General features: G+C 36.9%; 1 protein-coding gene across 5 annotated transcripts in view; it reads left to right on the forward strand.

Moving 5' to 3' along the window:
• The first annotated feature begins 1,946 nt into the window (after positions 1–1,946).
• The window catches only part of ETV1 (ETS variant transcription factor 1), a 97,874-nt gene continuing 75,691 nt past the window's right edge, over positions 1,947–24,129 (forward strand). The window contains exons 1-6 of one of the 5 annotated variants that reach the window (XM_086398579.1): positions 2,839–3,780; positions 3,879–4,075; positions 4,215–4,346; positions 5,180–5,267; positions 6,638–6,685; positions 15,932–15,985. In XM_086398579.1, the coding sequence (XP_086254705.1) occupies positions 4,302–4,346; positions 5,180–5,267; positions 6,638–6,685; positions 15,932–15,985 (235 nt within the window). In that variant the 5' untranslated portion in view covers positions 2,839–3,780; positions 3,879–4,075; positions 4,215–4,301. Of the gene's footprint in view, positions 2,257–2,838; positions 3,781–3,878; positions 4,076–4,214; positions 4,347–4,495; positions 4,692–5,179; positions 5,268–6,637; positions 6,686–6,858; positions 7,216–15,931; positions 15,986–24,129 lie in introns of those variants that run through there. The other 4 variants (XM_086398580.1, XM_086398581.1, XM_086398578.1 and 1 more) reach the window with 4 other exon arrangements.

The following is a 24,129-nucleotide window of genomic DNA, read 5'->3' on the forward strand; positions in this document are numbered from 1 at the left end:
CCTCTTCTCAGATCGCTGCTTCTCTTCCCACAGGGAGCCCACTATAGCCACTAATTGTCTTTCACCATTCTGGTATATGTTTCTGAGTTTTATGTTCACTTGTTCATCCCTATCTCCACTTGGCTATTTTAATAGTCTATCTTTTCCTTATTTATTTGATGTAGCTCTGTGCAAACTAGGCCATTAGCAATTCACTATAAAAAGTATTTAAAGAATTATACAGGTTACTGTTTTACTTAATAATCAACCCAATTTGGACAAAATTTTACTTAATTTCAATCATATTCACCCATTGAATCAATCAGTACCCTTAGTTTCTCTTTTTGCTTTTAGAAATGTGCTCTATTTACCACCATGCATTTTCAGTATAATGCTATAATAAGTTAACTCCAGAATAATAGTGATTTTTATTTTATTAAATAACAGCAAAGGAACTATAAAGATTTAAATAGCTTTATATGCAAGTTAAAAACTTTCCAACCTCAGAAATGGATTTTTATGGGGGGAGGGGGGAGAGAAATGGGCTTTCTCTCAAGAGTTTTAATTTCAAAACCCAAATGGAATTTCAAAATAGAAGTAAATAAATGTCAAAGCCTCTTGGCCTCTGCTCTGCCATTCTATGCCTGAAATCCTGCCAAAATGAAATTTTCCATTCAAGAAGAACTGGCATTTACTAAGCTGATGTTTAAAGACTCACTTTTAAAAGTAGTGGAAACTTTGTGCAACTTTGGACGTTCCTCTGTGAATAGAACAGCTGCCTCTGTAGACATTTTCCACAATGGTAATGTTTTCTGAAAAACGAATTTTTAGCCCTTTCAATGTCTTCAGCCACTGGGTCTACTGGTTTTTCCCAGCGCCAAGCATAGAAGATAAACAGTAACCAAACTACAAGCTAGTGTCTCACTAAGTATCACGGCACAAAAAGGACAGAGAGAAAAAGGACAGAAGAGAAAGAGAGAAGAGGGAGAATAGTCTGATAGTCCATTTGCTATACAGAAATATTTATCTCAAAACTGTGTACTCTTTCAACAAAACTGAGCTGTAGCCTGGCTTGAATATGTATCATCATATTCCATTGCTGTTAAGATCACACAGTTAAAAGCTGAGTTCGTTTAAAGAATCCAAAGGGGGAAATATGGAGCCCCTGCAATACGTAATCAAATCCGAGGATTAAGTCTCCGCTTCTGTTGGTCAATCCAGCCTAGGTGGGGAGAAGCGGCAGTGCTTTGGGGTGCCTATGAAAGAGTGAAGTTTTGGGAAATGGAAACTAAAACTGTCAGCCAGCGAAAGCCTGCAGTGTTCGTAAAGGAAACTTTAAAAAATTAATAAACTATGGGATGCATCTAAGGTAGAAATGAACATTACAGAATGTTGTGAAAAAACTGAAATCCATTTTACTGCTTGTCAGTCTAAAAGCAGTGACTTGCAGCAACAAGCAAAAGTTCCTAGTTTGTCTTTAACGCTTTCTCACACCTCTCCTTAAATTCTCTTCCTTTCCTCTTTTGCAGCTCTTCTCATATGCAGTGTACCCTGGAATTAACCCCGAGTCTTCCTTTGATTTCTAGCTCCCGCCGCACTCCCCCCACCCCACCCCCAACTCCCACCCTTTATGTTCCAAGACCCAAGCCTACTTTTCCTCATCTTCTAATATTTGTTGGTTGACGGGGCTTGGAGGAGGTAGCGAGGCAGAAAAAAGTTTTGTGGTTTGGAAAACTTGGGCCTTTGTTGTGTCATTTCCCCCACCGCTCCCCGCCCCCACCACGTGACCAAGACAGGCCGGAATTTTGTGAATGGAGCTGAAAGGTGGGTGCAAGGGAGGGAGAAGCTCCGCCTCCTTCCCTAAAGCGGCCAATCTCCTAGCGGAGCGCTGCGGGGTCAGCAATAAACAACAATGGGCTGGGAACAGACGGTACGTTATTGGCTGCGGAGAGAACCTCGCGGGGGCTGAGCCCGAAGCTCCGCCCCCTCCTGTTACCCTGGTTACCCGTCCGGCTCCAGGCGCAGAGAAGGTCTTTGGAAACTGTTGCCCAGATTAGAGGGGCTGGGCTATCCCGGGAGTGTTGGGCGGCGGGGCACGCTTGCTGCCTGATTGCACCCTGGGAAAGTACCCGAGAGCCTCACTGTGCCGGCCTTGAAGCCAGGCTGCGCCCAAACCTCTCCCTGGCCGGGGTAAATGTGCGGTTCCCGCTTAAAATACTTGTAGGTGCGCGCCTTAGGACCGGCTAACTCTGATTCACTGCTTTTAAAGAACTCACGGTGTGTGCCCTTGCTGTCCACAGTTATTGGGTGTTTCCCCAGTATTAAGGTTTTTAATATTATTATTATTAATTAAAAAAATTGACCCTTGACTTCCATGGGTCCGGAATTGCGTCTTGTGCACTCATACTGCAGTTTAATATGGCTCCATAATGTTCCATTTAAGGAAAAACTTTGAATTAGAAATTGAGAATTGCAGCACGTTTCCCAACGGGCTGAACAGCTGCCGAAAATTTCCTTTGGTCTTTAGCTCTGGTCGCCACCAGGATCACAAATGAATTTTAACACCGCTGAGTCCCCGGTGCCATTCCGCGGCCTCTCAGCCCCGGTTGGGCCGAGGCTTTCTTAAGTGACTCTTTACAGCTCTAAGCCAGGTTGGAGGGTCAGGCAAGTGGTTTCAGAATTGCAGCCCTCCCTTTTTAACGTCCTAGTCATTGTCCTTGAAACCCGACCCCCCTTCTCCCCTCGCCACCAACTCCCGGCTCTAGCAGTTTAAAAACTGGAGAGGAAGTGAAAGCGTCAAGTACAGTAAGTGACACCCTCCGCCTCCGTGTATACATAACAAAAGCTCAGGAAATGTGCGAGTCCCTAGGATATCCGAGCTACCCCAACCCATCCCTGCCCCTCCCCACCTCCACTGGGGACTCGAAACACCTAGTTGGAGTGCACACGTGGGACACATTTTATACTTTTCCTCACTTAGATAGCTCCGTAGTTCTCTCAGTTCCCCCTCCCAACGCAACCCCTTCTAAAAAGCAATTCCTCTGCTTCTCCTAAGAGCTTTCCCCACAGATCTTACTGTCCCATGAAAGACTGACTTGAGGATGACGTTTTAAAAAAAATGTTTTTGATACATCATAACGGTGATGGTGGGCGTTGAAAAACGGGAAGAGAACTTGGGCCAAAAGCTTAGTAGGAACGAGGCTGTATTGCGAGGTGGGTTCCTTATCAGGTTCAAAGTGGAGGGACTGGAGATCTCGAGGAAGGTGAGGTAGGAGACTACGGACCCACGGTCTTGGAAGATCGCGCTTCAGAGTATGTATCTGACGCGAACGAAAGTGCTTTAGGAAAGTGCTTCAGTCCGATAGTGGACCAAACACACCAGTTAGGAGAACTGGCGACTCGATACACATGGCTTCGGTGTCCCCAGGCGCCTTAACAATAAGCAGCAGGTTAGGACGGCAGCCGATTTGCTCTGTGGAGTTTCCAGGCTGTGGTCACAGCGCCGGCAGGCACAGCACCAGCTTGGGCAGAGGGGCGCGGGAGATTCACGAGAAGGGGCAGCGAGCCTCCTGATTGACAGCCCGAAATCTGATCTTGTGAAAGAGACGCGGAGCCAATGGGAGGCAGCGATCCATCAGTTTGGATTGGAGGCCCCTGGAGGAGAAGTAGAGGAAAAACCACCGAATTGAGCTCTGTCAGAGGCGCTTTCGGCTTCCAAGGGGGAAGTGCTGGGCAATAATTAATGTTTTTATTAAAATTGGAGGGAATTTTTTGCAGCCGTTCGCCTAGCGTGGCTTTCAGGTGGGTCTTTCCGACAACTTTTTATGTCTCTCCAGATAATTGCATGGTTGTGGGTTGCAAAAACTATCCTTACGAAAGAGGTGTCTCCGTCTCTTTAGTCCCGTTAGGTGCAAAGCAAGTCTCGCTGATCGCCATTGCTAGTTTTGCACACGTTTGCGAATCAGAGCTGCCCGGGGTACACCGACCGCGCAGGGAAACATCGAGAGTGAAAATAAATACATCGCCTCTTGTTCGAATTTTTGCTACTGAGGAAAATATGTAAATTGTGAACTCTCTTGGCTCTCTTTGGATCCAGGTGAAGGAGGCTGTGTAGGGAGGGTTATTTTTGTGAATGGGACTGTCGGAGGATAATTAGCTATGCAAATTCAAGAGCTTCATTCATGATTTTTTTTTTTTTTTTTTTAAAGCCTAAAAGCCATCTTGTTCCCCTCTAGGTTGATAGAAGTCCAGATTCCGAGGAAATCTCCAGCTAGATGCTTAAAATATAAAACACTGAGCTGAGATTTGCGAAGAGCAGCAGAATGGATGGATTTTATGACCAGCAAGTGCCTTACATGGTCACCAATGTGAGTGATCAGTTCGAAAGTTGCTGTTTATAAACTTGACTCCGACGGAGGGGAGAGGGGGGAGGAGGGCGAGTGAGAAGGTGGGGGGGGAGCAAGGGGGTTGGGACTGCAGATACTTTATCTGCTTTGTTGCCACTGTAGGGCGACTCTGCTTCTAGAAGCCCAGTCTTCAAAATGAGCTTACCTTTCAGTGATTTGGATAAGGCATAGTTTTGTTTTTAAGACCCCCCCCCTTTTTTTCTGTTTAAAGTGCTCAAGATGAGTGGAAGAAGAGAAGGAGGGCAGCAGCAGCTGCTGCACTCAAAGTTTTTGGCTGGGTTTGTCTGCCACATTGAAAAGAATGAAGTTGAGACAAATGCTGACACTTTTTTGTTTACATGGGTTTTGTTTCTTTTTTCTTCTTCTTCTTTCTCATTGTCTCTCTTATGTTTTTCATTTCATCACTCTCTTTTTGTTCTTTTTTTAGGGGATTATCTGAGAGAATAAACTTCAACTGTGTTTTAATCTAGCTTCGATCTAGCCTAAAAACGACTTTAAGTGTAATTGCTTAATGTTGTTTTGATGCTGAGATACCATGAATCTATGACTGATACACAGTGTATTCAGATCCGCACAGGGAAGCAACTCTCCCTGGCTGTTGAATTCTCAGCATATGCTTTCACTGTCAAATGAATGCAGAAAATGGATATTGGGATTGATACCATGGACTTTTATTTTTCTGTTTAAGGAGAGGATCCAGTAGACTTCTGTATGCCTGTGTGTGTGCGTGTGTGTGTCTGTGTGACATCTGAGGTTTACATTCTTTTAAAAGAATTTTATCTTTCCCTTTGTAGAATCAGCGTGGGAGAAATTGTAACGAGAAACCAACAAATGTCAGGAAAAGAAAATTCATTAACAGAGATCTGGCTCATGATTCAGAAGGTGAGGTTTGATTTAGAGCTGAATTCCCCCTCTTTACCTGTACTTCCCACCCTCATAAAGAAGAGAAGCATTCAGTCTTACCTTAAGAATAATAAACTTTCAAATGACTGCATTTAAGCAAGACTTGTATTTGGAGCAATTAATGTGATGTGACAGTTTGCTGTTTTATGGCCCTGTCACAAACTAATGAAAGAAGGAAATAATAAGAGTGACATCCTTCTTTTAACCATTTTGTGTTTAAATACCTTTGTCCATATGGCATATAAGCAATCCTATACACTAAGGTAACAATTTGAAAATATCCAACACAGAGGAACAAATTAGACAGCTATGCGCACAGCTTAATTACTCTTTTCTCCTCCATTAGAAGTTGAGCAATATAAGTTACTGTTTGGTTTCCCATCTCCTTACACTAAAACATATACTGTTACCAAACTTTTCAGAGATGGTTTTGATGACCACATGGTATGGTCATAATACCTTGTTTATAGGCCTTTTAAGTGGTCAATGAATCATAATTAAGACCTAATTAATAATTATAATACATATTTAGGAAATTAAGTTGCAGATTCTTTCTATGAACTATTGATAGGAGGTCAATATGTTATCAATTATTCCAGCCGTATGGGGGCATTCATAATAAACTTAATAAACTTAGATTTAATTATCAAAGTTCAGTTTGCCATTTAGATTAGGTATATTGAATTCTCAAACTTCTTCAAATCTTCATATAAGTAGGAATAAGTTACACATACCTCTCCCTCCCCAGTGACAGAATACACAGTTTTGCACTTGATAATAAGCAGGTGCCTGGGAATTATCTATTTACTTTTGTAAACCTATTAGTGTACAAATTTTCTTCTAAAATCTTGTATTTAATAGTTGTCCCTTTGAGTTCTGAAGCACTGAACATCAAAACATATAGTACTTTGAAAATTATACCATGTCCTGTTAAATCTTTGATAGAAGATTTGGAAGACAGAAATAAAATGTTATTTAGTCTTTCTGATTTTTCCCCTAACACTATTTTATCAAGAATTGAATATGTTTAAAAAAAGTTTCTGAGGATAGACACACCTTCATCTCAACCTTTTTGAGTTCTACTGTAAGTGTGTTGTTTGAGGTCTCTAGGCTTATTTATTAAGCTATGTATTAAAAGGGGGTAAAAAAGACACTGAGAAGCATTGCTTAGTAGGCATCAAAATGGGCAGGATTGTTGGTATAATTAAGTTATGAATCCTCATTTCTTTATTGATGCCTCTCCCCAAATTAAATTGATCTATAGGACTAATTTCATGACAAACATTTCTATTTAATGTCGCCTAAAAGGTTTTCAAATCTTTTGTTTATGTCTTTGACTTGTTTTTTAGAACTCTTTCAAGATCTAAGTCAATTACAGGAAACATGGCTTGCAGAAGGTAAGGCAAAAAATTGCTTTCAAAGGAGGGGAAAAGCAACTCTAGAAGGGAAAGATAAAAAAAAAAAAAAAGTCCTGAACTTGCTGTCTTAATGTTCAGCCCAATTAATTGAGCTCTAAAAGAGCCACCTCATGTGTCATGCATACATTAGAGCCTCTGATGAGTTTGTCTTTGGGGAATCTGGGACTGCACTACCCAGTGTCATCACAAATTACCAGGAGAAATTGCTTCCAGCTCACAATCACATCTGCTTTTGGCAAGAACTAATGCACCAAGACTTCAAGTTCTAAGCCTCTGTTCAGATTTTAATTGCAATTGATCAGGTTTATATTATTGTACCTCGAGAGACCTCCTAGAGCCAGAACCCGGCTTGCTGTTTCCTTTAGAGCAGCGCATATCATTATTTGGTGTTCTGGTGGAGGACTTTTCTGATGGCAGAAATTAGTTTCACTGGGTTCATCGGGACGGGATGCTTCAAGATTTAAGTGCAAGTGTCTTCTTTCCACCTTGCTCACAACACAGAACGTTAGGTGTGTATCCAATGCTAAGGATATCTATGGCTTTAAAATAAATCTTAGGGGGATTGGAAGATTTTTAAAATGTTTCTGTGTGTTACTATGATGTGATGTTTGTTGAAATTGACTTTTGCTATTTTGTTGCTTGTATTAGGATTTATTTAATGTAGCAAGGAGACATTTAAAGGCATTGCTTTTAATTTTGATTGCTTTTGGATAACATTTTGTGTTGCCATCTATTGTATCTTTTATTGTGTGAAACTTTATTTTATAGGAACAAGGGGATACTGCTTCAGTACAGCTTTATGCAACTTGAGATATGTCTAATGCTGAGGGACTTTTGTTGGTGTCTATAATTTGAAATTTTTCCTTTGGATTTGTTATGCTAAATGTGAAATAATTTTATTATATTATGTATCTTGTGGGAAACACAAAGAGAAAATTATAGATATTTAAGCATTGAGTACAGTTGTGTTATTTCTATCTTTACATTATATGGGAAACATGCAATTTTTGGAACAGATTTTTTTAAAGATGGTTCAAAGAAGAGAGAGGGTCTTTAAAATGGAATTGAGCATTGCTGTTGCTACTTTGAGGCAGACTGATGTGGTTTTTCGGTGGTCTTGCTTGTAGTTGATCAAATTGCTGTTAGCATATAAAATAAGTTTCTTTGTGTTGCTGATATCCTAGTTTTTCCAAAGAGCTCCTACAATCTTTATGAAGCTTTTAAGTTAAATAATAGCTTTTCCAGGAGCCCTTTGAAAGAGTCACTGTACTTGTATGTTAATGAAAGTTTTAGTTATATTTAAAGGTCATTTTGCTTGTCTCTGTAAATGAAACTGCAATAGATTACTTATTATTGCAACATAAACCATATATTCAAACATAACTTTCTCAGCAAAAATCTGCACAGAGGCTCTTGCATGAACTTTTGTCTGTTAAGTTTTGCAGAGTTGAAGGTTGTAAGAACATTACATTTATGAGGGAATTTATTCGCTTTTCCAAAATACCTTCTAATATCTATTTTAATTGTTCTGGAAGGTTTGTTGGTTCTTAAGATGTTTAAGTCTCACTGATTCCAAGTCAGTGCACTTGCTGGCAGATTTTGAATATGCATAGCAACTCTGTTCCTGGAATTTAAAAATGTGGAACTGTGACAGACTCTTACCATTTTATAATCAGTTTCAGTGCAGTGTTTCACTTTTGACTTGTTTTGTTTCTTTGTTACTCAGATAAGTGATTTGGTAATTTATCTGAGTTTATTTTAAAACTCTGAGCTGAATATTCTTACCTGTGATAATTAACTTAACCTATAAATTGGATCTGAAGATTTAGTTTTCTATAAAATAAACCTAGGAAGTGATTGATGTATTTGAAAGAACATGGACTTTTATTTGGAAAAGAATTTATAAGCTTAAATAAGTTCAGGGATTAATCCTTGGAGTGTTTTATTGAATAACCAGGTGGGCTCCTTTTACAAACCATGAATAAGACTGTATTTTAGAATAATTTAATTCTATGATGATATAAGCATTAACAGTAACTTGATTTTTTAAAAATCTAATAGTAAGAAGAAAGGTGAATTTTTCTTTTTATTGTTAATGGGCTGCACATTTATTTTTATTTTTAGCAATTTTATATGATATTTGCATTAGCATTTTAACTTATTCTACATCTTGATCAACATTAGCTGAGATCTCAAAGTTACATTAGTTTATTCGTTGGTAGCTAGATCTGTTCATTTATGTCCTTCTGGACATCCAGAAATTAAAACATTGCCAAGCTGTCAGACTGTGAACCATTTACTTATTTCTTTTCATAATGTTTTATCTCTAAGAAGGATACCATAGAATTTAAGGCATCTTGACCCTTTAAAAAAAAGATCATTAGCAGTTAACCAAGATTCTCCCCTGAGTAAGAATCCCATTGGAAAGTTAAACAGGTCTAAAAATGTATTAGACAGGAAAGTCAAGTTAGTTCTGATATGTCATAGGAATTTTTAAAAAAATAATCAGAGTCCCTAAATACTTGGGAAACAATACATTCTCTCAGGTTTAATTTGTTTTTTTTTTCTATAAGACTTTTTATAAAGTAGACCCAAAGTGCACCATGAATTAGTCATAAGTAGATTATTATAGATTATGAAATGTGTTGTATGTCCAAGGAAAAATTTGGGGTAGATAAAGCAGGATTTGTTTGAGGGTGAGATTGGAACCAGTCTTTTCGGTTCACTAAAGTGTTCTCCAAAAATACATACTTCCATTCCCCCCATCCTCCCACCCCCCACCGCAATTTCTGAACAGGGATCAAAAATATATTTTTGAAGAATATAACTTTATATTAGTATCACTTTTGAAGTACTAACATTGCAATTTCAAGGTTTTTTTTTTTTTTTTTTAAACATATATGCCACACTTTAATCACATCTCATTCTGAAGAAAATTGAAAAGGTTATGTCTTCAGTGGCCACAGTAGCAGTTAAAAAATGGAGAATGTGCTTATTTAAAATTTTGCCAAAGCCACTTACTTATGTTGTCATTTTCCATGTACAACTCTTTATTGATTCTTTGACTTTTGAATTAGATTGCCATTGACAGGCAATTCCAATTATTTGATCCATGGAATAATGAGTTCAAATGTCCATTCTAATAACATCTTGGTAACATGCTTTTTTAGTGGTGCTTTAAGGAAATGTATCCTAGTAATTCATCATTAAAATGGAACCTTTTATATGTGGAGGACAGAAATAGAAGGATGTAGAAGTGAGTTAAAAGAGGCTCACATTTTTAAAAGTTACTCATTAAAGCTTACCTGCTAACACAACTTAGAGAGAAATGATACATTTCATATGTAGCTAATATAAATATATAGCAACTTTTGAGTGTTATTTTTGATGTTGGTCTAGATGTCCGTGAGGTTTCCTTTCGTTAGTAGTTTTAAGGATAAATGTCAACAATGATTCGCCCCTATCAGGGCAGAATGTTTTTCAGTTGTGATGTAAGTTAAATTTCATGCTGCCATGACACTTGAGTCAAAGTTGTATCTCTAAAAATAACTTTTCTACTCTAAAGGTTATTATTACCTCATGCCCTTGTGCAGATAAGCTTTTTCCTTTTGTTTTCTGTGACCTTCCATTAATAATCAGGTTTGCTGAAAAGCAGAGATATCATCGTATCTCCTCAACTTTAGTGGTTGATACTAAATTTATATTCAAAATCATTTATCATGAATTTCTTTAAATGATATGTTGTTACTCAATGTGCATAATGTCACCCACAATACAAAGCTATTACAATGCATTCATTTTTATTTTTCAAAAATTACACTTTCTTTTTGAAATCAAACATAAATTGGATATGTACTCATAGATTTTTTTTTTTTTCCTCCATGTGATGCAGTTAGGAGAAAAGGCTTAAAAACTTCATTATTTGTGTGTTGTTTTTTTTTTTTAAAAAGAGGAATTGAGAATTAGACATCAAATTACAGAAGTCCATACTATTTCTAGTGTTGAGCAAGAGTCATTGTGAGGGGGCAAAAGGGAGCTACTGCCCATCTTTTTCTTGTACCACGAAATACTCTAAACTATGAAACAAAGACTTCTTGTTTGGACCTGACTAAGGGATAGCAGTTGGAATAAACATATTATATTTTTCAGCATTTATTGACAATATATAAATGCATTTCATCTAGAATCTATTTGCAAAATAGAAATATTTGTTAAAAAAATAAAATTTGGATCTCGTATAGCCTAGATATAGTTTTTCCAGAAGGTCTTAATATATGTTAATAAAATTACTAAGCTAATTCAGTTACAGAAAATGTGTACTTTGTTAAATTTCATAGGAAAACTTTATTCCCTTTGTTGTGCAACATTGTAATTAAAATAATAATAATAACAATAATAATATAAGTCAGCTCTCAGTACCTTATAGAGAATGTTTTGCTGACAGCAACAGCTCTGAGCTATGCGTAAGTTTTCAAACCTCTATATAAGTTAAAGTTAGGAAATTGAAGTTGATTTAAGGCTAAAAACAACTGAAAGTTACTGGTTTCTTTCTCTTTGAGCATACACAAAGCATGACTTTATCACTATAAAAGATTTTTCTGCCATGGAAGAATAGCCCCCTTTTTGGGCTGTTTAAATATATTTATACCTCTGCATTAATTAATGCTTATACATTGGTACAATCATTTTAATGTTAAAAGAGGATGTGGTATAAAACCTGGCTTAGAGGTTTCATGATTATTTCGTTCCATGGCCTGACGCTTCATTGTAGAATTAAACAAAATACGACTGTGTGAAGGTTGATTTTCTTATTGTTTTATTTAAAAGAAAAGTTAAATTTCTTCAGAGAAACTTGTTTCTTATCCTGTGAGAGGGAAATGCTATGAAGTTAAGCAATAGGCTATTATAATCTTAAAATAAAAAGAGCATTTGAAGAATAAGCAAGAAAAATAAAAGGTATTTCTTTAATGCTTTGTCATTTTTTCCCCTTCCTCTTTCCTTCCATCCTTCCTTCATCCATCCATCCATCCATCCATCTGTCTTTCCCTCTTCTTAGTTTTATGCATTCAAGTTTCTGTGACAAGTTACCCTATAGAGCAGGATGGATTAAATATATGTAAATGTATATATGGATTTCATTTTGCCATTTATTTAAACATATACCTTGATGGATCTGAGCTGTATTTGAGATAGAGCAGTAAAATTGGTGTGTTTATATTGCAAGTTCAAGTTGACTTGCCTTAACTCTCTGGAAGGGTGTGACATGAAAAGATTGCGGTTGAGCCACATGGCTCATGCTGGACTGTGTTTTTGTGAATGGAGGCAGAACTCCAGTTCTGCCTGCTTGTCTGGAGGAATTGCCGAGGAGATCAGCTGTCTCATTCACGGGCAGAAAGAATGACTCATACATCTTCCGCCTTGTTTGGCTCCAGGTCATTGTTACAGTGGATAGAACTGGTTTTAATTAAATATTAACCCCTTTTCAACTTAACATTTGTTTCATTTGTAAGTTTTCCACTTTTTCCCTAGCTTTAAAAGAAAACCCGACAGGCGCCTAGTTTGTAAGAATAAGACGGTTTTTCCTTGTCTGTAGCCAAACTTGGAAAATATTTCAACATTCACCTTTTCTTAAGTAATGATTACTGCTTTATTTGAACGTTAAAAGCAAGCACAAAAGAGAGACAAACTGTTTAAAGATTGTCTGCTCTCCACCTCACCCCCTTGCCTAGGCAATGTCAGTTAAGAAAGTATATATTAAAATTCAAAATAAGGATTAATGATTCTGTGACATCAAGGTTGTGGTTAATATTTTCATGATTTTCTCTCTTATACTATATATTGCAATGTAATAAAAAAGAGAAGGAGAGAGGGGGGAAGAAAAAAACAACTTTCAATGATAATCTAGGTAAAGCAAGTAGCTGAGAGTGCACATACTATGCTTTTAAAGCCGAAGTCCTGAGACTTGATGGCAGCTTGTCTATTAATGTGCAAGGAACTGACAGAGCGCTCCAGCTATTACCAATAAAATCCACATGCTTCATCTTCTTGAAAGCCTTTTATTGGTCTTTTGGTATATACTTTCTCTTCCCCTTTCTTACTCTTCCCCTTCCTCTTTAATTACAGAGTGTGGGAAAACATTTTCATTCCCCAAAGGTGATTATTCCAAGCATAGTTTATAATAGATAGTAGTAAAATAACTATATATATATATATATATATTTAGGTTGGCCTCTATTGTTAAATTTTCCTCTTTGGAGTGGGTATGGCTTGCCACAAATTTTCAGGCAGCTGTAGTTTGCTACTTCATAGAATTTTCGTGAATGGAGGCAGAAAAGGAAATGTATGATATGAGTGTGGCAATACTTTGTCATATTTTCCTTGCCCAGATCCAACTTGTGTTTTTCGTTAACTGCTTTCCTTTGACTCTAACTTGAAATTAGAGATAGACTGAAGCCTTTGTCTATTTAAGTGGCATGCTGCTTCATTTGGTCTATTCGGTTTCTCAAGATTAGCTTCTGTGAAACTGTGAGTCATATGTTTTTTGTTAAAATTCTGTAATATGTTCAGGCGTAAGTGTGAAGTATTTATTCAGTATGTTAAGGAGTTAGACTAGAAATAGCAATTCTTATTCTTTTTACAAAATTGTTAGTATGTAGCTATTTTCTGTCTCTGTGAGGTATAACTTCTGATTTCTTCTCTTCCCAAAGTTTTACCTCTGCCCCCTCCACTCAACAACTTCCCCCCCGCCGACCCGCACCCCACACATATGCCAATATATACTACTTATCCACCAGTTATTTTTATACCTTTCTTGCAGTGATATATATCATGGAGTTGCAAATTTGTCTTATGATAGTAAGAAAAAAAAAAGTTTGGCCTTTAGGACATTCATACCAGCATATTCTGTTACAAATATATTTGTTACTCATTTGCTATTTTTAACTATTCCTGTAAAGGGATATTACATTTTTATTAGATTCTTGTAAATGTTGGCTTTTTAAAAGCGTAGTAATTGCTGTGGTTGATAACTTCGCATCTCAATGGTTATCTCTGTTTAGCTGTGAATTTAGAGCAAAAACCAAAACGTGTAGATATGATAGAAAAAATGTATAGGGTTTGATTCTGTCTGCCCACTGTCATTTATTAAATAAATATTTAAGACATTTTTGTACTTTTTTTGGTGAAAACACTTACTCTAAAGGGCATTCCTCTACATAATTTGTGAGTCTTCGAGAAAAGTGAGGCTTACTGCAATGTCAAAAAATGATTATAACTAAGAGAATACTAATGTACAAATTTTAGCTGTGATTTTTTTTTTCATATCCAATCTAATTCATTAGAAGTAAGAATATTAAACTTGCATTATAGTAATTTGAGTAGTATTTCGTGTGTGAAAGGAAAAAAATTGTGGGTGGTGGAGGTTGGGAAAGAAGAAAATATGTAACATTTTTTGAGTATCTGATATTGTGACTGGCATTGTGTTTAAACTATTTCATTTAGTCTTCATGAAAAATATGTATTATCACTGTTAAACTGATGAGTGAAATGGAGTTCAAAGAGATTAAATAATGTTGCATAGTTTACACAGCAGAGCACAGAAAAATGATTTGAAAGTTGCTTGATTTGATTAACCTTGGTATCAGATGTTAGTGGAACCTGAAGAAAATACACCTTTTCCTCCAGTACAGGCTGGTGAAACAGGCATCAGTTCTAATTTGGAAAAAAAGTTCTTAATTTGTCTCATTTCCTTTAGTGGCAGGGGATGTAATTTATCTATAATAAACTTAAGTATTGGTGAACAGAAGAAAGTTGTTAGAAAATAGTTGAATGTCCTGCTGCATATATTTTGGCAATTTGCAAGATTATCATTTATTCTGCTCTTGAAATATAACAAATTTTTTTCAAAAGATATGTTTTTTTTAAAAATCCTATTACATAAGCTGACGTACCAGACATTTGAATTGTGTGTATATTGTATTACTTTCTTATATAGAATTTTTTAAATATCGAATTTCTCTTTATATGGATTTTTTTCTTAACTCTATTGCCAACCCAAAACTTTTTCAACAAAGACTGATTGTTTTCACAGAATAGGTACTTAAAAAAAAATTACATCTGTTTTAATATGACTTGATTAGATAAGTTTCAGGATTAGGTAATATTAGTTAAATAATACTAGCTGATCAGATTATACCTAAAGTTAACTAGGATGATAACTCATTATATTTTTGCCAAATTAAAAGTGACCCCACTTTTATGTAGTTTGTATGTGTGTAATTGTGCATATTTTTGTGTGTATATGGAAACTTGTTTTTGTAATGTTATGTCAATTTGGAGTAGGTTATTTTGATGCCTGAATTAACTGTGATAAAAATATTCTAGAAGTAAAATATATACTTCTGTTTTGATTGCTGAATACATTAAGTTCTTGCTATATTCATTGTTTTATTCCTTTACTAAAGACAGGGAAGTCATTTGATACTAAGACTGATGAAATAGTGATATTCTTTTTGTTAGTGTTGAATGGTCACCTGGAAAATATTGTGAATAAAAATATGAGGTTTATTTTTGTTAACTGTTATTTTTATGATTGTGACCATAATCATTGAGATATAATATTTTATTCCATATGACCAAAATCAATGACTGTCTTTCATGTAAAAAACATTATCACGTATTTTGGCCAAATTTAGGGCAAATGTTAATTATGGTAGTCTAGCAGTAGGTCAAACACATCAAAAACAGACATTTCTGAAAGGCAAGAGGGGTTTGTGTAATAACTGCACATCGTTTGAAAGAATTCTCTGATAAATGTAAATGGGCTGTTTAAACATCGGCAGTAGGTGAATTGAAATACTTCTTACTCCATTCTTGCAAAAAAAAAAACAAACAAAAAAAAAACACTGCAGCTAATAGAATTCCTGTAGCTGCTTTTATTTTCATGTTTTTTTTTATTTCCATGTGGCAAGTAAAATGCAGAGAAACTACAACTGCCACCATTTTATTTCTGATATATGTGTTTGCTGGTTGACATTGATGATTGCTTCTATTTCCCTTCTTGAATTTTGCTGTCAATACCATTTGAAATAGGAGCTCACTGGCAAATAATGGTAGATTTGGTCTCAACCTAAAAAAAAATCTCCCATGAGAGATGTTACTTGACATTCTTTATGCTTTGGCAGTTTCTCTCTTAATTTTTTTTTTTTTTTTCATTTTTCCCTTCAGCTCAGGTACCTGACAATGATGAGCAGTTTGTGCCAGACTACCAGGCTGAAAGTCGTAAGTACAGTATGACTTATCCCTTGGATTTGTCTTTGTTTCCTCCTTTGATTCTTTCCGTGTGCTTGGTCTCCTCTTCCAGTGTCTGTTCTTGGTACTTTTCAGCTTACAGTCATGAGGTAACTGTATTTGTTAGGTTGTACAGCAGAATTCCTCTGTGATCTGAACAGAGCTTGGGGAAACTGGCTGGACTAAAAGAGGACCCTGTTCCCTATTTGGTTAATATCCTTGGAGAAGAAACAGGGTGCCATCCATGAATGCTCAGGTGTTTACTTTCAGCTTTTCAGTGGGTCCACCAGGAAAAGTCTGAATACCGATGGCAGACAGTCAGTAGTTAAAATCCTGAAGACATTTGTTGTATGACGTAAAAATCTTGGAACAAGCATTCTTTGGCTTATTGTATTATTTTACATTAATGAACATTCACTTGCTCGGATTTCATTTTTATCTTCATTATTTGCTTCCTGGATGGACACAGTGACACAAATGAAAGTTGCCATTGGCTTCCCTTAGAGTCCCTTCATGTTTCTTTCCCTGAGCCTCATTCCAGGGCCTTTCAGAGGATGCAAGAGAACTGATTCAGGGGTTCTGCCCTCTAATCGCCCAGTGAGCATTTTGCCTGTATAAGCGTGGTTGCCTCTATTAGCAAACTGCAGCTATTGGCCTGAGTAGGAATAGTAAAGAAAAAGGTATAAATGCCATCCTGATTTTAAAACTGATCTAATACATTTTGTTCTCTTATTTATTTTTTATTTTTAAAATTTTTAAAATGAACATGGCGTACCATGCCTTAGTTTTATTTATTTTACTTTTTATTTTTTTATCATTTTTGGCTGTGCTGTGCCTCATGTGGGATTTTAGTTCTCTGACCAGGGATTGAACCCGTATCCTTTGCATTGGAAACAGGAAGTCTTAACCACTGGACTGCCACAGAAGTGTCATTTTTGTTCTTTTAGCACCATTTAAAACTCTAACTTGTTTCATTTTTCCAGACCATTGACAGTTTCACAGGAGGCAGTAGCAAGAGCAACAACAGATGCTTAATACCTTATAACTTATCAAACTCGTATTTTCACACCTAATATCATAAATCTAATACAAATACCTACGTTTCTTTGAGGAACAGATGTTTGTGTGCAATGTTTTCAACTTTTATGTTTGAAATCTTTTATTTCCCAGGTGTCAAGGGTTGTAAGTGGTTTCTTCCAGGTTCTCTCCCATTTTACATAGTTTAGTTCAGCATCATTAAAGTTCTTTTTCATTTGTGGTAAAATATATGCATTCCAGAAAATTTGTCTTTTGAACCATTTTTAAGTGTGCAGTGTGGGGCTTCCCTAGTAGCTCAGTTGGTAAAGAATCTGCCTGCATTGTGGGAGATGTGGGTTAAGTCCCTGGGTCAGGAAGATCCCCTGGAGAAGGGCATGGCACCCCACTCCAGTACTCTTGCCTGGAGAATCCCATGGACAGAGGAGCCTTGTGGGCTGCAGTCCATGGGATTGCAAAGAAGTGAACACAACTGAGCAAGTAACACTTAGGGGCAGTCACACTGTTGTGCAAACATGAACACTATTTATCTGAACTTTCTCATGATCTCTACTGAAACTCTCTACTGTACTTACTAAAAATTCACTCCCTACTTACCCTGCCTCCAGCCCCTGATAACTGTTGTTCTATCAATTTAACTTTTAATCTGAGAAAATAATGTTCTGTGCTGTTTGTTGTCTGAATATAGTTATTAGACATAGGATTTCCAGAAACCTATTCAGCTAAGATACAGACCTTCATTAGAGACTCTCAGAAATTCCCAGAAAGATGATGGCTAAGGATAACAGCTTGGCAAGGTTTCCCCTTCTTTGATAAAGTGTAGGAAGAGAATAGTCACATTTCTGCATGTCCTTTCCTGTTAGGAACTAGAGTTCTTTCTAAATACTGTACCTGTCATCTGAGTAGGAGAGTTAGCCTCATGGAGTCACTTTACATCTGAAAAAAATTGGTAATTTTAATACTCTGCTCCCTGGTGGCTTAAACTGTAAAGAATCTGCCTGTAATACAGGAGACCCGGGTTCAATCCCTGGGTCAGGAAGATCCCCTGGAGAAGGGAATGGCAACCCACTCCAGTATTCTTGCCTGGAAAATTCCATGGACAGAGGAGTCTGGTGGGCTACAGTCCATGGGGGTCGCAAAGAGTCAGATAGAGCTGAGCGACTAACCCTTTCACCTTTCACAAATGCCTAAAGATAACTGTTTACATCTTATTTGCCCTCTCTTAGTTTTTCATATCGGAGAAGGCAATGGCACCCCACTCCAGTACTCTTGCCTGGAAACTCCATGGACGGAGAAGCCTGGTGGGCTGCAGTCCATGGGATCGCTAAGAGTCGGACTGAGCAACTTCCCTTTCACTTTTCACTTTCATGCATTGGATAAGGAAATGGCAACCCACTCCAGTGTTCTTGCCTGGAGAATCCTAGGGATGGGGGAGCCTGGTGGGCTGCCATCTATGGGGTTGCACAGAGTCCGACACGACTGAAGCAACTTAGCAGCAGCAGCAGTTTTTCATATTCTTGGTTAATTCATCTTCCTGAACTCAGTTCTCTTGGTTCACAGCATATGATTATTTTTCTTTCTCTTTTTACTCCTCTGATTACTCCTCACATCACTTATCTACCTTCTCTCTCTTGCCCAGGGTTTTGTCTGCAAACCTTTCCTCTTCTGTTTCTTATGCCATGCCTGCACAGTTCCATAGACCAACAGTCTATATCTGTTCAGTATAGTAACCACCAACCACATTTGTTACTGAGCACTTGAAATGTGGCTAATGGGTCTGAAGAAATTAATATTTAATTTTGTGATTTTAAATTTATGTGAACATGTGGCTATCGGCTACTGTAGTGGTCAGCACAGTTCTGTTGAAATAGGTTTCCTACACTGCTTATTGTAGTGTTGCTCTCCAGTCTGCTCCTGTCTATTGAATATCTGCCCCTGATCCACCACTGGGGTCCTTGTGCAAATTATAACTACACAGCACCTCTGGACTCATCCCCTCCACCCTCAGCTGAGCATCAGCATAAAACACCATTTATGCAACACCCCCTGTTCTCATTGTGAGGCTTCACTGCGAGTTCACATTCCCTAAGGCCAACAGTGAAGTCTTTCATTTTTTTCTGCCCAGCATCTTTCTTCAACTTCTGTTGCCTAAGTTGATGATATTACCAGTCCAAGCTGAAAACCTTTATCTTCAAGCCCTCCCAGTTCTTTATCATCACTCCCTTAGGTTACCAAGTTGTTAATTCTACGTCTCCTCTCAGGAGTATCTTAATTTCATGGTCTCATTTCCATTTCCCTTTCACTACCTTAATTCACACCCATATCTGCCTCCACTGAACTTGTGAGTCAGCCTTTCTATGGGGGCTCTTGCCTTCAGATTTCCTTCCATTCTGCTCTCTGCAGTGATCCTGACGCACAGCCATCTGACTTCGTTAATTTTCTTTGAACTTCTTTCAACACAAAATTCTAATGTAGCTGTACAGAACATAGTTCCATGTCCTGGGCCTTGGCTACCTTTTCAGTTTTAACTGTTGCTTTCCCAGTACCCTGTCCCTCCCCATTCTCTAAACTTGAAGCTTTCTAATTTTTCAGTTCCCCCAAAGAGTGAGCTCCTTTATGCCTCTCTACCTTTGCACATGTTCATTTTGCTTTAACGTTTTTAAGATCATTCTTTGCAGTCTGGGGCATCTCCAGCTTCAGATTCAGCTGAGACTTCATCATACTGAGATCTTTCTTGACCTTTCTTTTCATCCTTAGCCTGCAGAGTTAAGACTCATGGCATCTTGTATGTTTCATTTATTATTATATCTTAGATACATGTCAGTAAGACTGTGAACTTCTTGAGGACTAGGAGCATGTCATATTTCAGTATGCCTGGCCTATTTTAGAAGCACAATAATTAAAATTGTCATAACCACGATCAGAGTCTTAGTGTTTATTTTCATTCAAGTATTTTCAAAGTCCCAATTCCCTTCTTAAGGTATAAACATATGATCACGCCTTAAAGAATATATATAGCTTTCATCTGGAAAACATGCTGAAACCATGAATGTTTAGCCAGGCATTTTCAGAATGCTGAAATTTTCCTTCAATTAGTGAATATTTACAGTTTAACAAATATGGCTCTGGGACTTCTGAATAAAGAACGTCATTATAAAGGGAAACCTATAAACACAAGTAAAAATAAATCTGAAAGAGTCTACTAAAAAAGAAAGTAGAAGTGCAATTTATTCAAGTTTCACTGAAATAAAGGACTATTGTTCTGATGATGGTGACCAGCTAATTTCAGTCTTTGCTGAGGATGGAACAAGAGGGATATAATTTTAAAAGAGGAATAGGGCATATGGATTAGATTCTAAAGAAGATTTCTGGGTGGAGAAGTTTATCAAATATTGGAACTGAAAGGCTATATTGTCTCCTAAATGCCCTTTATAAATGTTTGATACTTGTCTGTCTGGAGAAGATTAGTGGGGCAGAGGGACCCTATCTCTAGGAGCAGAAAGAAGCTACATCCTCTCTGTGTGGCCCATCTATTAATTCTGTGGGGCTATTTTTTTCCATTGTGAATAATCAGATTTCCTTACATACCTCAATCAAATAAAATGCTTCTGTTTTTGCTTTTATTGCTTTAGCTGTTTGGTAAATGTAGGCTAGATGAATGAATGGCAAATTCCTTCCCAACTTTGTATTCTAGAACATATGTTTGACTGTAACACATATAAACATATATAGAAGAGTAGTGACCAGAGCATTCAAAAAATCTGAAAAATGAAATTAAACTGTAACACTTGGGTGTTTTTCTAAAAATTTTCCTGAGCGTTCCTTATTTTGTTTATAAAGTATTTCACTCAGAAACCTGGAATTTTAATGATGTCATGCTATAGTCTGGTAACCTTTCAAGGATGCTGACTTTCTAAGCATGTATAGACATTAAAAACAAGTGAAAACAAACAAAAAACCGCCTACAAGCCCATCCTAGGAAATGAATGGAGGCTAAGAAAAACAACCTGGCTTGAACAAATTGTTTCTTAGAAATGAGTCCAGAATTCAGACATTGCTGACAAAAAACAGAATAACTATAGGATACACTTTCGTCCAGATGAAGTAGAATTATACTCTTAAGAGAATTGAAAGAGTGCTTAGAATATAGATCAACCTTATGTTTCCAAAGTAGATACAAATTTGTGTACACCTTGAATTTTTGAAAATCATGTGTTTTAAATACAATACATTGATAACCTTATATTTTAAATAAAATATTTTTACACAGCTAATCTTTTAAAATCTACCACCCCTCGTTTTCTTCCTTTACAAAGTTGTATTATTATTTTTCTAACTAGCTTGTTTCCATTTGATGACATTAGTTCTTTTTGTGCTTGCTCTACACTGATTCACACAATAGATGATGTTCACATTTACATTTTATGTTCTTCCAGAACATTCCCACGGGTATAGCCAGGATTAGGCACAATTCCCAGTAGCACAATTCCTTGTAACTATACTTCTTTCTTTTATACCTGAGAAAAAACACTGGAATGCAAGTCAATTAGAAGGATGTCATTAAAGGAATAATATTGCCTAGATTCTTCTCTGGTTTATTTATGAAAGTAAATATAAAAAGGTTGCAATTTACTTTAACTGAAATTTGTAACACAATAATACTAGTGACCCATTCAGAAAATAAAGACAAACCAGTGTGTGGGAACTTAACTGTTTGAAGTCATTATTATATGGGTGATACTTTGTGTATGTAAATTAAATTCATAGCTGCACTTCATTTCTTATTTTTTTTTTTTTTTAAGAATAGCACTTTGGATCCCTTTTGCAGTGAAGGAGAGATAAAAATACCTTAACAGATTCTTGTATAAATCTGCTTCTGAAAAAAAGCTGAAGTTAGACAGGTCTATGCAGACCCTAACTGAATAATTCCTTTTATATTAACATGTATTTCCTAGATTGGAAAGTCCCATTTGTGTTTCTTAATTTTCTTTTCTACTAAGCTACCTTCCTGCATTCTGTTCCTTTCTACGTGGACAATGAGTACTTTATAAAGTTTACTTTTTTGTGACTACTTTTGAAACCTTTCTTACCCAATTCGTTTTTTGGATGTGACTTGACAGGAAGGTTTTGTCTTTCATTTTTCTTTTACCAGAGGTGCGTACACACTCAGGCTTCCCTGGTGGCTCAGTGGTAAGAACCCGCCTGCCCCTGTAGGAGACAAAGGCTTTATCCCTGGGTTGGGAAGATCCCCTGGAGGAGGAAATGGCAGCCCACTCCAGTATTCTTGCCTGGAGAATCCCATGGACAGAGGAGAGGAGTCTGGCAGGCTACATCCATGGGGTCCCAAAGAGTTGAACACGACTGAGCCACTGAACAACAAGAACACACGTTCACAGAGGAATTCCGTTTCTGGGATTGGAGTGCATGATTTTGCAACTGTGTCCTGTCTTCTTTTTAAACATTTTCTGAGGAAAATTTGAGTATGTTGCTGTCCTCAGACTCAAACTCTCCATTTGAAGGATGAAGTGTCTCCTGCTTTTTCATCTGAGATCATCTGTGTGCCTAAGATCTCAGCCGTCTCCAGCCCTTGAAAGGTGTTTGCTTTGTGCTGCTTTTTGTTGTGGTTTTGGCTGTTCTTGGTCTGTTTGTTGCTTTGTTTTTTGTCTTTTGCTTTTTTTTTTTAAACATTTTAAATATTTTATCAAAGCAATATATTGATAGAGGAGGAGAAAAAGCGCAAGTCAGATCAGTCCCCATTTTCACAGTCCTCTTCTGTAGAGGCATAGAGGCAACCATTTTTTTTTTTTTCCCTTTGTAGTTAGCTCACATACTAAGTGATGTAATTGTACTGCAACTTATTGATTTATCAACTTTATATTTTTTTCTTTTGCCCTGTTCAGATAATTATTTGGGGTAAATTTTAAATTATTTTCCTGAAAGTCATCAGTTATATAATTTTATATGAGTACAGTAATCTTATTCTCATTTGAGTATGAACATGAATTACTTGGGAAGCTTGTTCAAATACAGCATCATGGTCCCAATCCTGTGAGAGTTTGACCTTTTAAGTCTGGAACTGAGCCCTGGAATTTCTAACGAGCTGTTAGGTGATTCTGATACAGGCCTTCCATGGAAATAAGGTTAGACATTTTTTTATCCTGTCATTTACTTATTTGTAAAATAAAGGCAGCAACATCATTTCTTTTTTTTTTGCAATTAAATTGTAAGGTGGACTCAATTCATTATGTAATAGATACAGTTTCTGAAAATGTTAACAAGTAATATTTTACCATATTATTACTGAAAATACTAGGAAATTAAGTCTATATAAAAATGATATTATTGAAGTGGTTTCTTCATTTTCATTTTTGCTTGAGTTATTTGTGTTTCCCATTTCCAAAGACTATTTTCTACTTATTTTCTCTAACCTTTAGCTGTAAGTCATTGCTGATTGTTCATCCCTGTCATCCTAGAATCAATTCTACATTAGAAGGCTACCTAGTAAACTTTGAATCTTCCCAATCTGGTTAGAAAAAAACAAACACTGTGCCCTGTCCTGTTCCAAGTACCTCCGTTAAGGTTTCTTGTTATTGGAGAGTTCACTCTGACATTGGTAGTACACATCTGCCCTATGTATGTCATTTTGGAGTCCAGCAGCCACATTTTCAGCAAAATCAATTTTTAGTTTGGTGCTTGGTTGTTTCATGCACTCAGTGTGTTTAGTCACTCAGTTATTTCCAACTCTTTGCAACCCCATGGACTGTAGCCCATCAGACTCCTCTGTCCTTGGAATTCTCCAGGCAAGAATACTGGAGTGGGTTGCCATTTCCTTCTCTATGATTGTTTCATAAGGAATATATTTTTCAAATCAAAATAGAAACCCATTGGAAAATAAGCTGCATCTTGCAATAATTTTCATTTTAGATAACCCACCAGGAATCCACTGAATTCAAGAGAAGTATATCTAAATTATACACCTTGGCCCTGTTTTTTTTTTTTTAAACCTTTATTTACTTAAACATAAAATGCAAAGAAATAATCTCTCAGGCTCATGCCACATTATGATTCTGTGACATTTTTTTCTACACTCAAGGGAGAAA

This window comes from Bos grunniens, chromosome 4 (assembly GCF_055505025.1).
Source record: "Bos grunniens cultivar Pamir isolate PY7600 chromosome 4, Bosgru_T2T1.0, whole genome shotgun sequence".
Classification (NCBI taxonomy): domain Eukaryota; kingdom Metazoa; phylum Chordata; class Mammalia; order Artiodactyla; family Bovidae; genus Bos; species Bos grunniens.